The sequence below is a fragment of the Rattus norvegicus genome, chromosome 5 (genome assembly GCF_021556685.1).
Source record: "Rattus norvegicus strain SHRSP/BbbUtx chromosome 5, alternate assembly SHRSP_T2T, whole genome shotgun sequence".
NCBI lineage: Eukaryota > Metazoa > Chordata > Mammalia > Rodentia > Muridae > Rattus > Rattus norvegicus.
In genome coordinates, this window is record NC_141538.1 from 5865660 (window position 1) to 5878163 (window position 12504).

General features: G+C 43.0%; 1 protein-coding gene across 1 annotated transcript in view; it reads right to left on the reverse strand.

The window, feature by feature from the left end:
- Positions 1 to 2720: 2720 nt before the first annotated feature.
- The window catches only part of LOC148005601 (ralA-binding protein 1-like), a 96550-nt gene continuing 86766 nt past the window's right edge, over positions 2721 to 12504 (reverse strand). Inside the window, 2 exon segments of the mRNA XM_087551467.1 lie at positions 2721 to 5923; positions 8073 to 8212. Coding sequence (XP_087407593.1) covers positions 3905 to 5923; positions 8073 to 8212 — 2159 coding nt within the window. The 3' untranslated portion in view covers positions 2721 to 3904.

Sequence of the window (12504 nt, forward strand, 5' to 3'; positions counted from 1 at the left end):
AATCATTACAGTGTCAAATATATTTTCCATATCAGATATTCTATCCATTTTTCTTTATAATCACATCAGGAGCAAAATTTGAATTATGAAGAGAAGCAAAATGAAGTAATGGTTAAGAGTCACAACGCCATGAGAAAAATATTAGTGTTACAGGATTAGGGAGGCTGAGAATCATTGGTTGAGAGTGCACTTCCCTAAAAGATTCCCAAACTGCCATGGCTCCAGAATCTTGGCTCAGAAGTGGAACCTATATGCAGGATCTTATTTTTTTCTTCCCTAAGACTAGAATCAATGAAGCAGAGTCCTAGTTACTATAGCAATGAAGTAAACCTACCGTCTGTTCAAATTGCCTCTCCTGGCTTCTAGACTACACCACTCCTTGCAATCATAGATCTCCACTCCACTTCCCAGCTCAAAGCTCTCTCTGCCTAAAGGAAACCAGCTCCTACATGGAATATGGAGACAGGAGCCTATCATAAGTGCTCTCTGAGAGGCTCCATCCAGCAGCTGACTGGAATAGGATTGAAGAGCCATAGCCAATCATTGGATTTTATGGATCAATCAGGGACTTGTACGGAAGAAATGGGGGAAGGATTCCACACCCTAAAGGAGATAGGAACTCCATAGGAAGAGCTACAGAATCAACTACACAGGACCACTGGGAGCTACCAAAAGCTGAATTACCATCTAAAAAGCCTACAGAAGCTGTACCATGACCTACTGCACATTTATAGCAAACGTAAAGCTTGGTCTCCATGTGCGTCCCCCAACATGTGGAGCAGAACTATCTGCAAGCTCTTGACTTGAAACCCCTCCCCAACTGGCCTTAGGGGAGAAGATGGTCTAACCCTGAACAGAGTGAGGTGCCAGGGTAGTAGGATAAACCAGGGGCCCGTAACTGGCTCAGAGAAGGAAAAAGGCTTTGTGAGGAGAGAATGGGGGTGTGTGTCAGCATAGGAGACATAAAATTAACAAATAAATAAATGTAAAATAATAATAATGATTATAATAATGATGATGATGATGATAGTAACTAATAAAATAAATGAACAAAACAAAGAAACAAAGACCATAGTCCTCTTCTTGGAAATAGGCAACTGTCAAAAATGGCAGCACCAGAAATTACTTGATCCTAACTGTATAATTTGGTGAATGTGTAGAGTACACACAGAGTAAAGTTGTAATATACATGTAGACCTCTGCTTACAGACCACCTGGAATAGTGATGAAGTTTCTTATATGTTTTCCACATGAGAACGTCTCAGTTTCATACCTTTTTCTTAAAATTGGTAAATATTCAACAATATAAATTAAGTTGTAAGCATCAGTTTGTTTAAAGAACAGAAACTGTCTTTGTTCGTAAAATACCACAAATAACTTTCATGTTGTACTAAAGGTAGCAAGTCATAAAATTGGAAGAATCCCAGGTGCTCTTGTACCTGTAAATTGCTTTGAATGCACATGGCTACCTTCAGTCACTGATCTTAACTTTCTCCCTATGATGTGGTCCCAAGTTTCTGGCAATTTGAACCAGACACACTTGGCAAGCTCAAGAGCCAAGGAGGAATCATTGGGTACCTTTGCCCAATGTTACTAAACATAGTTAATCGCAGAACACTATCTTTTCTCTTGATGTCTGGGCCATAGGTCCATAGTCTTCTGAGAGGTGAATTCAGATCAAGGCCCAAACAGAAATAAAACAATATTTGCTCTAGACTCACTGCAGCTCCCTGGCAAATTAAGAGTGGTAGACAGGTTAAATGTAGCTTGGGTTAATTCTTGACTACTTGACATGGAATTAGAATGTCAATATCTGGCAAAAGTTAAAGTGCTGGATTGTTTTTTGATTAAGAAGGAAAACAATTTTGTTTATCTACTGGACAGAGGGCAATATCAAACATTGACAGCCTATTGTGGGTCAGTGGTGGACTAGCCATTTTGAACTGTTATTTGTGAGGGATAAGTTTTGGTAAGTATTATTTAAGACATGAATTTTGTAAAACACACTTTTATCACTATTACTACTTGTCCTGCTATTGCTTTACAATATACGGCCCGAGGTGAATCAGTGGGAATATATGTAACGCCAAACTAAAGCCTATCTGTTATATGATTATTTTACCTTCCAACAGAAGCTGTTCACCTGTGTCTTTGGGATGAATCTTGTGACATTCTAATCTTGTCAGACTTTTACCTGCCATGTGTCTTATCAAGAGATCATGAGTCCATGGTTCCAGAAAACAGGGATGGTATAACAAGCACGTGTTCTTCATTCCAATTAATATATCGTTCGGTGTCTATCTTATCCCTCAGGGACCAGTGTGAATATTCAGAAAAGTGAAATTGCTGGTTAGTGTTTTTGATTGGGAATGAAAACAATTCCATGTATCTACTGTAGGGAGGGCAATATCCAACATCGAACACCAATTTTTTTTTCTCAAAGGCCGCTGAATTTATTTCCTTAATCAATAATGGTCCTGGCAAAAATTAGTAAACCAACATTGAGACATTTGTAATGAAATTTTAAAAACCCATGATACCTTGATAGAAATTAGAGTTTACACAAACAAAAAGAATTCTTCGATATTGCCAGCAAATATAGAATGAGTGTTGCACATCTGACGGGTGCAGCAAGACATTTGTACATTTTCATTTGACACCTGACCACCTTTCCAGTCTCCATAACATCTTCTCTCCAGATTTAAAAAATAGTATGCTGATTTCTATAACAAAGCTTTTTTTTTTCTGTACAAAAATCAAATAATGGCCAACAAGTCACAACAGTGCAATAGGTAGAGGCTAATGAAAAATCGCACAAAACAGGTGCTGAAATAAATACTAACTGGGGAGTAGACTAGAGCCCTCCTGTGGTTTTGTTGCTCACTTTAGAGTGTGGCATTTGTCTTCAGAGCCACAGGGTACCTCCCTGGGGGCCACTCATCTGACAGTGAAATCCGGTTGCCTAAGAGTCCGGCCTCCCAGACCACTGGGAGCAGTTGTCTTGGGTTAGAGGCAAACACCAGGTGCGGTCAATTACAGTTATGCTTTCCTTCCTTCCGCTCAGTTCTGTCAGAGTCCTTAAGCAGCCCCTTGAGATGACATGGACAGGTGAAAGTTGTGCATGAGAGCATCTACATGGCTTATCCTGGCAGAGGTGTGGGTATCCCAGCCCAAGCTAGCAACTGAAGTCACTGTGGAAGGTGACTTTCCTGGAAGGTCAGTGTGGAAAAGGACTCTGGTGTGAGAAGCGTCCTGTGCAACCTCAGGGTCAAGGTGGTCATCTCTGACCACCTCTGAGAAAAGGCCCTTGCTGCTCCCTGGCAGTGAGTGGGTGGCCTGCCCTGCCCAGGCTGGTGGCAGGCTGCATGGTAACCTCCCTCTGCAACCAAACTGGGCCGTCCTGACTCACAATGACAGACTCGGAGCTGGAAAAGAAAAGTGGTACACACAGGGCAGGAACAAGGAACCCCAGCGTGAGCCTTTTTGGCCAGTCAGAGAATATGAGGCAGATCCCCACTGAACAATCTGCACCAAAAGGTGTGGAAGGCACAAGCAAGAGTGGCCAGGGACCCTGCAGGGCTGGTGAGACCACGAGCGTCCACAAGGCAGGCGCAGAAGTGACCTGGTTTGGTTCCCACCCTTTGATAAGAAAGAGATCCTGATTCTACTGTGATTTAAAGAACAACAACAACAACAAAGTTTTTTGGTTTAAAAAGAAGCCACTCAAGGGTTAAAATAGTTATTTTTATCAAAGAAAATTAATTTTCAAATAAGCTGACACTATCTGGAAATGCCTGTGTTCCCTGCAAGCCCTCCACCCCCGAGTGTCCACCGCTTCACCCTCCCAGGACCTGAGCCTGACGCGGAGTCAGACGTGTGCAAGAGTGAGCATCTCTGAGAGCCTTTACAGAACGCTGCCAGGCAGGACAGGCAGTGGACTCTGGCTTACAGTATGATGCACAGGGCCGGGGCAGTTCAGATGCGTCTCCTTCGGGTCTTTGCTGGGCGAGGGCTTCACCTGCTCCTTGGCTGCTATCACCTCAAGGACACCTTCACAGGGCAGTGGGCCTGTGCCCCCTTGCCTCTCGGGCTCCTCCTCCTGGAGCTGCTGCTCAGACTTGGCTCGCTGCATCTGGAGCAACCGGAGCTGCACTCGGAGCTCAACGATGGCCTCCCGCTCTTCACCAACTGCTTGGTTCAAGTGATTGTTCTTTATTTCTAACTCTTCATTCTGCCTCTGTAAGTCTTCCAGAATGATCTGCAGCTCCTCCTCATCCTTGCTCTCGCACTCACTGTCAGAAGAGTGCTCCTCTGTCTCGCTGCGGCCATGCTGGTGACTCTGGATCTCCGCAATCTCAGCTCGGAGGCGGTGGACCTCTTCTTTCTCCGAGGCGATCTGACTACGCAGAAACTGCTCCATGGCCAGGAGCTCCTCCTGCTCAGTCAGGATCTCATTCTCCTGGGCAAGGAGGATATTTATGTCCTCCTCAATTTCCTTCGTTTCTTCTTTGGAAACATCCTCTTTCAATAGGCTGGCTATCTCCTGGGAAATCTTGGTCTCACACTCTTGTCTTTTAGCTTCCCTCAGCTTTCTCTTGAGGGCAGTCAGAATCCTCTGTACTTCCCATAATCTTTCTTCTTTAGATAAGTCCTTTATCCCGCGCTGCAGATCTCGATGTAAACAGTTCAAAAGGAACTCCTGTCTCCTGATCTCTTCCTTGATGCCTGCTTGGGTCTCTGGCAGTGTAGGCATTGTGGCCATGTTGGACCAACGCAGAGGTCTCGTTACTTGCTTCAGGACCACGGTGCTAAAGAGCTCTTGCACGTGTGTGAAAAGCACACACAGGACCCGATTGCTGATCTGGACAGTTGGGCTCAGCACTAGAGAGATGTTCTGGATGCTCATCTTGGTTTCTATCACCTTCGCAATGATGTGGTCCATGTGCACAATGAGCCAGGAAAGCAGAAGGTGGTTATACTCGGGCAGTTCCCTGAGCAAGCGCTGGAACTCCTGCACTTTCTCCATCTCTGTGGTCCTCCGACAAGCCTCTTCAAATCGGGGCATAAGCTCTCTGGTAAGCAAATTCTCGGGAAGGTCTCGCAAATACTGCTTCAGCAAGCTGGCTACAGTGTTAGGTTCATATTCTTTCAAGTTTGGAGACTCCTCTCGATCATAGGCTGCTTTCAGCTCATCTACCTTTGATTTGACTCCTGACCCTCGGTACATGCCTTCACACTTCATGCCATGCTGCTCCATGTAGTCCACGCACTCTCGGAAGACAGCTGGCAGCCGGATGCCGTCGTACATCATGGTCCTCTCTACTGTGTCAGCCAAGGGAGCGCCGAAAATGGGTCTGAGACTTGGGACGTCCGTCTGAGGCACCTCTGACTCCTGAGTTGGCTTCTTCTTTTTCTTCTTCTCCTTCCACTGTTTAACAACATAGGCGGCCGTCAAGTCTTTACATTTCTTTTCTTTATGCTTTTCCTCTTTGTGCTTTTCCTCTTTATGCTTTTCTTCTTTGGGCTTTTCTTTGATTTTAAAATCCTTTTCCTTCTTTTTAGAGAAGCTGGGCTTTTTGAACACATGGATTCCCTTGGACCTCTTCATCTTGGAAGGACTTTCAGCTTCATCTCCAGAGCTGTCTTCCTGGAAGACAGCGTAGCCTTCAGTCCTTTTCTCCTTTTTCTTAAATTTTCTCTTTTTCTTTCCATGGTCTTTCTCATCATCTGACACGATATCAGGAGGCTCGTGGAGGATGTCATGGGGAGGCAAAGGCTCATCCATTCGGTACAATCCAGGAAATTTTGTAGGGCTGATCTCCTTGGAGCTGGGAGTCCGGGTCAGCCCGCTGCCATGCTCAGCCCGGCGGTGTTCACTAGGGCTGCTGGTGGGGGGCAGGAAGGACTCGGTTATGCTGAAGCCCTGAGGAGGAAGGGAAGTGGTCTTCTGTTACCTATCCGTTCCACCAGTGCCTGCAGCCGAGCGACAGTCTGCTCTGCTGCAGCCGCTGCCTCCTGCGCTGTCCCCTGGCCGGCTGCAGGAACCCCATTCCCACCCCGCCCAGCCTTCGCCTGTTTACACCAATTCTTGATCAGTGGTGGACTAGAAAACTAGTTTTCTAGTTAACTAGTGGTTACCAGAAAACTCTGCCATTTTGAGCTGTTATTTCTGAAGGACATTTTTTGGTAAGTGTTATTGAAACGTGTGTTTTGTGAAACACACTTTTACCACTATTGTAACTTGTTCCACTATTACTTCACATGGTATGGTCAGAGGTGAAATCAGTAGGAACTTTTCTAACGCCAAACTAAAGCCCATCTGATCTATGAGGATGTTAACTTCCAACAGAGGTTGTTCACCTATGTCTTTGTGATGGATCTTTGAGGTTGTCAGACTTTTAAATGCTATGCCTCTTATCAAGATGGCATGTGTCCATAGCTCCAGGAAACAGACATCCTCATGTAATCTCAAGGACAGAAAGGACATATGCATCTCTAGAGGGATGTTAATGTTGATGATGTAAAAACCTTCCTCATCTTTAAGAAAGATGCTGTTATAAGCACGTATTCTTCATTCCAGTCAATGTGTTGTCACTGTCAAGCCTACACCTCAGGGACCAGTGTGATTCTTTAAGTAGAATTTCGAATATGTGATCTGATTCTTGTCCTTTGTCTGCAATTATGGATAACATATCCTGTGTGGGATAAGGATAAGCTTGTAGCATTAGAAATCCACACCTGAAGCACAAATATGTCTTTTATTGTGAACCTGAGCAAGGACAGTTTTGGCTGCACAGCTATAACTGAGAGGAATAAAGTAGTCATTGAACTTTTTTCTGTTTTAGCTTCCAAATACATTTTCTTCCCTAATCCATTTTCCCCCCATTTGTAACATCATGGTTTTGTTTGGACTTCTGTTCCCCAAAGCATTTTGGTGAATGGTCCTTTATTACTTTCTGATTCCTTCTATGAATATTTTTCTCAAGCTTGGCATTCTAAGTAAATATTGGGATATTTCCCTTCTAGAGATCAAATCAGTATTTTACTTCCTGTCTGTCCTGGCCTCTATTATGTATCCTGTTTTTTATTTTAATAAATATTATTTCACTATACTATTAAGACTTTAATTTCCTTTTCTGTGACTTCTTTTTTTTTTTTTCTTTTTTTCGGAGCTGGGGACCGAACCCAGGGCCTTGCACTTGCGAGGCAAGTGCTCTACCACTGAGCTAAATCCCCAACCCTTTCTGTGACTTCTTATTTTTAACTATGTCTAAAGATGCTGTCACATTTAAGCACCCAAGTATTTGTCAATTATTCTTCCATAATTTTATTCTGTAAAAATGACTACCATACACAGATTTATTCCATATTTTCTCTATTTTCAATTGATTACATGATTAAAAACATGGTTACCAGAAAACTCTGCTCTAAAATACCTAAGAAATGTGTAGTAATGCTCATGTATCTGACAAGATAAATTTGATCACACATAGCATAAATTCCTAGCTCAGTTATAGTGCTAAAATAGATGTGGACAGTAAATATATATTTCCAAAGAAGTTTAGTAACTAGTTTAAAATAGATTAAGCCATATTAGGCAGCATTTAAATCTAGACCACTATGATAAAAGATGTTACTATATAGCAAAAAAATAATGTATACATCTAATTCATTGATAATGTACAGTAAAAGTCTATAGATATCATTAATTATAAAAGATTGAGTGATCTCAGAGGCAATGATATTAAGGGATTGACTCCAGAATAATATGGAGTCATAAAGAAGCTGGAAGACTTTACAGTCGGGTTATCAGCGGTGTACTTCCCTAGACCCATTTCCTCCAAGAAGCTGGTGGGTTAGGATCTTTGATGCAATCAGGGTAAAACATGGGAATATTATTTCTTTTTATTCTGTATTTTTGATTTCTTTCAATTACATGACTCAAACTTCAGTGCAAATTATTTCTATTTTAAAATGATCTTACCTTCATGTATAGGTTATCTAAACATTAATCTGTTTGATTAAATAATTCCTTAAATGAAGGTGCTGTAGAAACCCAAACTGATACTCACAAGTTTTGGAGTAGGCAAAGTTTTGTCTTCTAAAAGACCCGAAAGAGATTTGCCAAACAAACATTTCTGTTTTGCTTGTGGTGGATTAATAGATGTTACGGTTGGGTTAGTATATACAATGCCTTCATGTTTTTGTGAATCTAAGAAAGAAGGGAAATCATTGCTGTAATTGCTGAACTCATTTAGTCCTCATTTAGCCCTAGCATACGTACCTTTTTCCCTTTACCACCTGCATGCCTTATACAATATCACAAACACACAGAAAATAACTAATTAATATTATAACATTTATAATGATCTTGCTTCCTAAGGCACTCGATATATAGTTGTATATGGCCCATTCTTCATGCATAAAGAGTAAGTTATTGTGTTTGCCTTGAAAGCTATGCTTAAAGATATTAGAATCAAACAGTCATATAGTACCAATCTTTTCATCCTCTTCTGTGACTTTCTGACTGCCGTGGCCAACAGTAAAGTACCAGCAGTATCTGTACTTCACAACACAATTTGCCTAATTGCACTTCTGTTACATTCCTTGGCTTTCTCCACTGATCTTTGAGCAAATCTGAGATCGTAGTGTCTATGTCAACCATATGGGTTTATTATGCTATATTTTCAGATTTTCATAAGAGACTAGGATGCTGGCACATGCCTTTATTTCTAGATCTCAGGAAGCAGAACCAAGGGGATCTATGTAAATTTGATTTCAGTTTGGTTCACTGATCAACCTCCATGATGGCCAGAGCTGTTACATACAGAAAATCCAATTTGCTATTGAGTTGCTATTTTCTTTAAGAATCTATGAGACTTGACCTCACACTAGTCAGAATGGCTAAGAATAAAAACTCAGGTGACAGCAAATGCTGGCGAGGATGTGGAGAAAGAGGAACACTCCTCCATTGTTGGTGGGATTGCAGACTGGTACAACCATTCTGGAAATCAGTCTGGAGGTTTCTCAGAAAATTGGACGTTGAACTAACTAAGGACCCAGCTATACCTCTCTTGGGCATATACCCAAAAGATGCCCCTACATATAACAAAGACATGTGCTCCACTATGTTCATAGCAGCCTTATTTATAATAGGCAGAAGCTGGAAAGAACCCAGATGCCTTTCAGCAGAGGAATGGATACAGAAAATGTGGTACATCTACACAATGGAATATTACTCAGCTATCAAAAACAATGACTTTATGAAATTCATAGGCAAATGGATGGAAGTGGAAAATATCATCCTGAGTGAGGTAACCCAATCACAGAAAAACACACATGGTATGCACTCATTGATAAGTGGATATTAGCTCAAATGCTTGAATTACCCTAGATGAACAGAACACATGAAACTCAAGAAGGATGACCAAAATGTAAATGCTTCACTCCTTCTTTAAAAGGGGAACAAGAATACCCTTAGGAGGGAATAGGGAGGCAAAGTGTAGAAGAGAGGTAGAAGGAACATCCATTCAAAGCCTGCCCCACATGTGGCCCATTCATATACAGCCACCCAATTAGATAAGATGGATGAAGAAAAGAAGTGCAGGCTAAAAGGAACTAGATGTAGATCTCTCCTGAGAGACACAGCCAGAATACAGCAAATACATAGGCGAATGCCAGCAGCAAACCAATAAACTGAGAACGAGACCCCCATCGTTGAAAGATCAGAGGAAGGACTGAAAGAGCTTGAAGGGGACCCCATAGGAACAACAATGCCAACCAACCAGAGCTTCCAGGGACTAAGCCACTACACAAAGACTATACATGGACTGACCCTGGGGCTCCAACTGCACAAGTAGCAATGAATAGCCTAGTAAGAGCACCAGTGGAAGGGGAAGCCCTTGTTCTTGCCAAGAATGAATCCCCAGTAAACTTGATTGTTGGGGGGAGGGGGATAATGGGGGAAGGATTAGGAGGGAGCACCCATAGAGAAGGTAAGGCAGAGGGGTTAGGGGAATGCTGGCCTGGAAACCAGGAAAGGGAATAAAGATCGAAATGTAAATAAGAAATACCCAGGTTAATATAATGGAGAAAAATAAAAAAGAGCAACATGTAGAAGAATGCAGATCGATCCATGCTTATCACCCTGTACAAAGCTTAAGTCCAAGTGGATCAAGGACCTCCACATCAAACCAGACACACTCAAACTAATAGAAGAAAAACTAGGGAAGCATCTGGAACACATGGGCACTGGAAAAAATTTCCTGAACAAAACACCAATGGCTTATGCTCTAAGATCCAGAACCGACAAATGGGATCTCATAAAACTGCAAAGCTTCTGTAAGGCAAAGGACACTGTGGTTAGGACAAAACGGCAACCAACAGATTGGGAAAAGATCTTTACCAATCCTACAACAGATAGAGGCCTTATATCCAAAATATACAAAGAACTCAAGAAGTTAGACCGCAGGGAAACAAATAACCCTATTAAAAATGGGGTTCAGAGCTAAACAAAGAATTCACAGCTGAGGAATGCCGAATGGCTGAGAAACACCTAAAGAAATGTTCAACATCTTTAGTCATAAGGGAAATGCAAATCAAAACAACCCTGAGATTTCACCTCACACCAGTGCGATTGGCTAAGATCAAAAACTCAGGTGACAGCAGATGCTGGCGAGGATGTGGAGAAAGAGGAACACTCCTCCATTGTTGGTGGGATTGCAGACTGGTAAAACCATTCTGGAAATCAGTCTGGAGGTTCCTCAGAAAATTGGACATTGAACTGCCTGAGGATCCAGCTATACCTCTCTTGGGCATATACCCAAAAGATGCCTCAACATATAAAAGAGACACGTGCTCCACTATGTTCATCGCAGCCTTATTTATAATAGCCAGAAAATGGAAAGAACCCAGATGCCCTTCAACAGAGGAATGGATACAGAAAATGTGGTACATCTACACAATGGAATATTACTCAGCTATCAAAAACAACGAGTTTATGAAATTCGTAGGCAAATGGTTGGAACTGGAAAATATCATCCTGAGTGAGCTAACCCAATCACAGAAAGACATACATGGTATGCACTCATTGATAAGTGGCTATTAGCCCAAATGCTTGAATTACCCTAGATCCCTAGAACAAACGAAACTCAAGACGGATGATCAAAATGTGAATGCTTCACTCCTTCTTTAAATGAGGAAAAAGAATACCCTTGGCAGGGAAGGGAGAGGCAAAGATTAAAACAGAGACTGAAGGAACACCCATTCAGAGCCTGCCCCACATGTGGCCCATACATATACAGCCACCCAATTAGACAAGATGGATGAAGCAAAGGAGTGCAGACCGACAGGAGCCGGATGTAGATCGCTCCTGAGAGACACAGCCAGAATACAGCAAATACAGAGGCGAATGCCAGCAGCAAACCACTGAACTGAGAATAGGTCCCCTATTGAAGGAATCAGAGAAAGAACTGGAAGAGCTTGAAGGGGCTCGAGACCCCAAAAGTACAACAATGCCAAGCAACCAGAGCTTCCAGGGACTAAGCCACTACCTAAAGACTATACATGGACTGACCCTGGACTCTGACCCCATAGGTAGCAATGAATATCCTAGTAAGAGCACCAGTGGAAGGGGAAGCCCTGGGTCCTGCTAAGACTGAACCCCCAGTGAACTAGTCTATGGGGGGAGGGCGGCAATGGGGGGAGGGTTGGGAGGGGAACACCCATAAGGAAGGGGAGGGGGGAGGGGGATGTTTGCCCGGAAACCGGGAAAGGGAATAACACTCGAAATGTATATAAGAAATACTCAAGTTAATAAAAAAAAATACTTAAAAAAAAAAAAAAAGAATCAGCACTCAAGCAGCAGGATCCCTGCACTCCAGACACAGCCCTGACCTGAAGAGACCCGGATCAACAGTTCTCTGCACCAAAATCCCATGGGAGGGAGAGCTAAACCTTCAGAGGGGCAGACATGCCTGGGAAACCAGAAGACACTACAATCTGCCCACATTTTGACTCCAGAGGAAAACACCTAACACCATCTGGGATCCCTGTGCAAGGGGGGCCAGGAAAAGGCAGCGCAGGCCCTGCTGGTTGCCGCCCTCACGGAGAACTCAACAGCAGCCCCCAGGCAGCAACTTGAACCGCTGGACCACAGGTAAGACCAACTTCTCTACTCAAAGCGACCTGCCAGGTGGACTCAGGATACAGACCCACAGGAACAGCTGAAGACCAGTAGACAGGAAAGACTATACACCTGAAAGCAGAACACTCTGTTCCTATAACTGGCTGAAAGAAAACAGGAAAACAGGTATACAGCACCCCTGACACACAGTCCTATAGGAGAGTATAGCCATTGTCAGAAATAGCAGAAAAAGGTAACACCAGAGACAACCTGATGGCGAGAGGCAAGCGCAGGAACCCAAGCAACAGAAACTAAGACTACATGGCATCATCGGAGCCCAATTCTCCCAACAAAGCAAACATGGAATATCCAAACACACC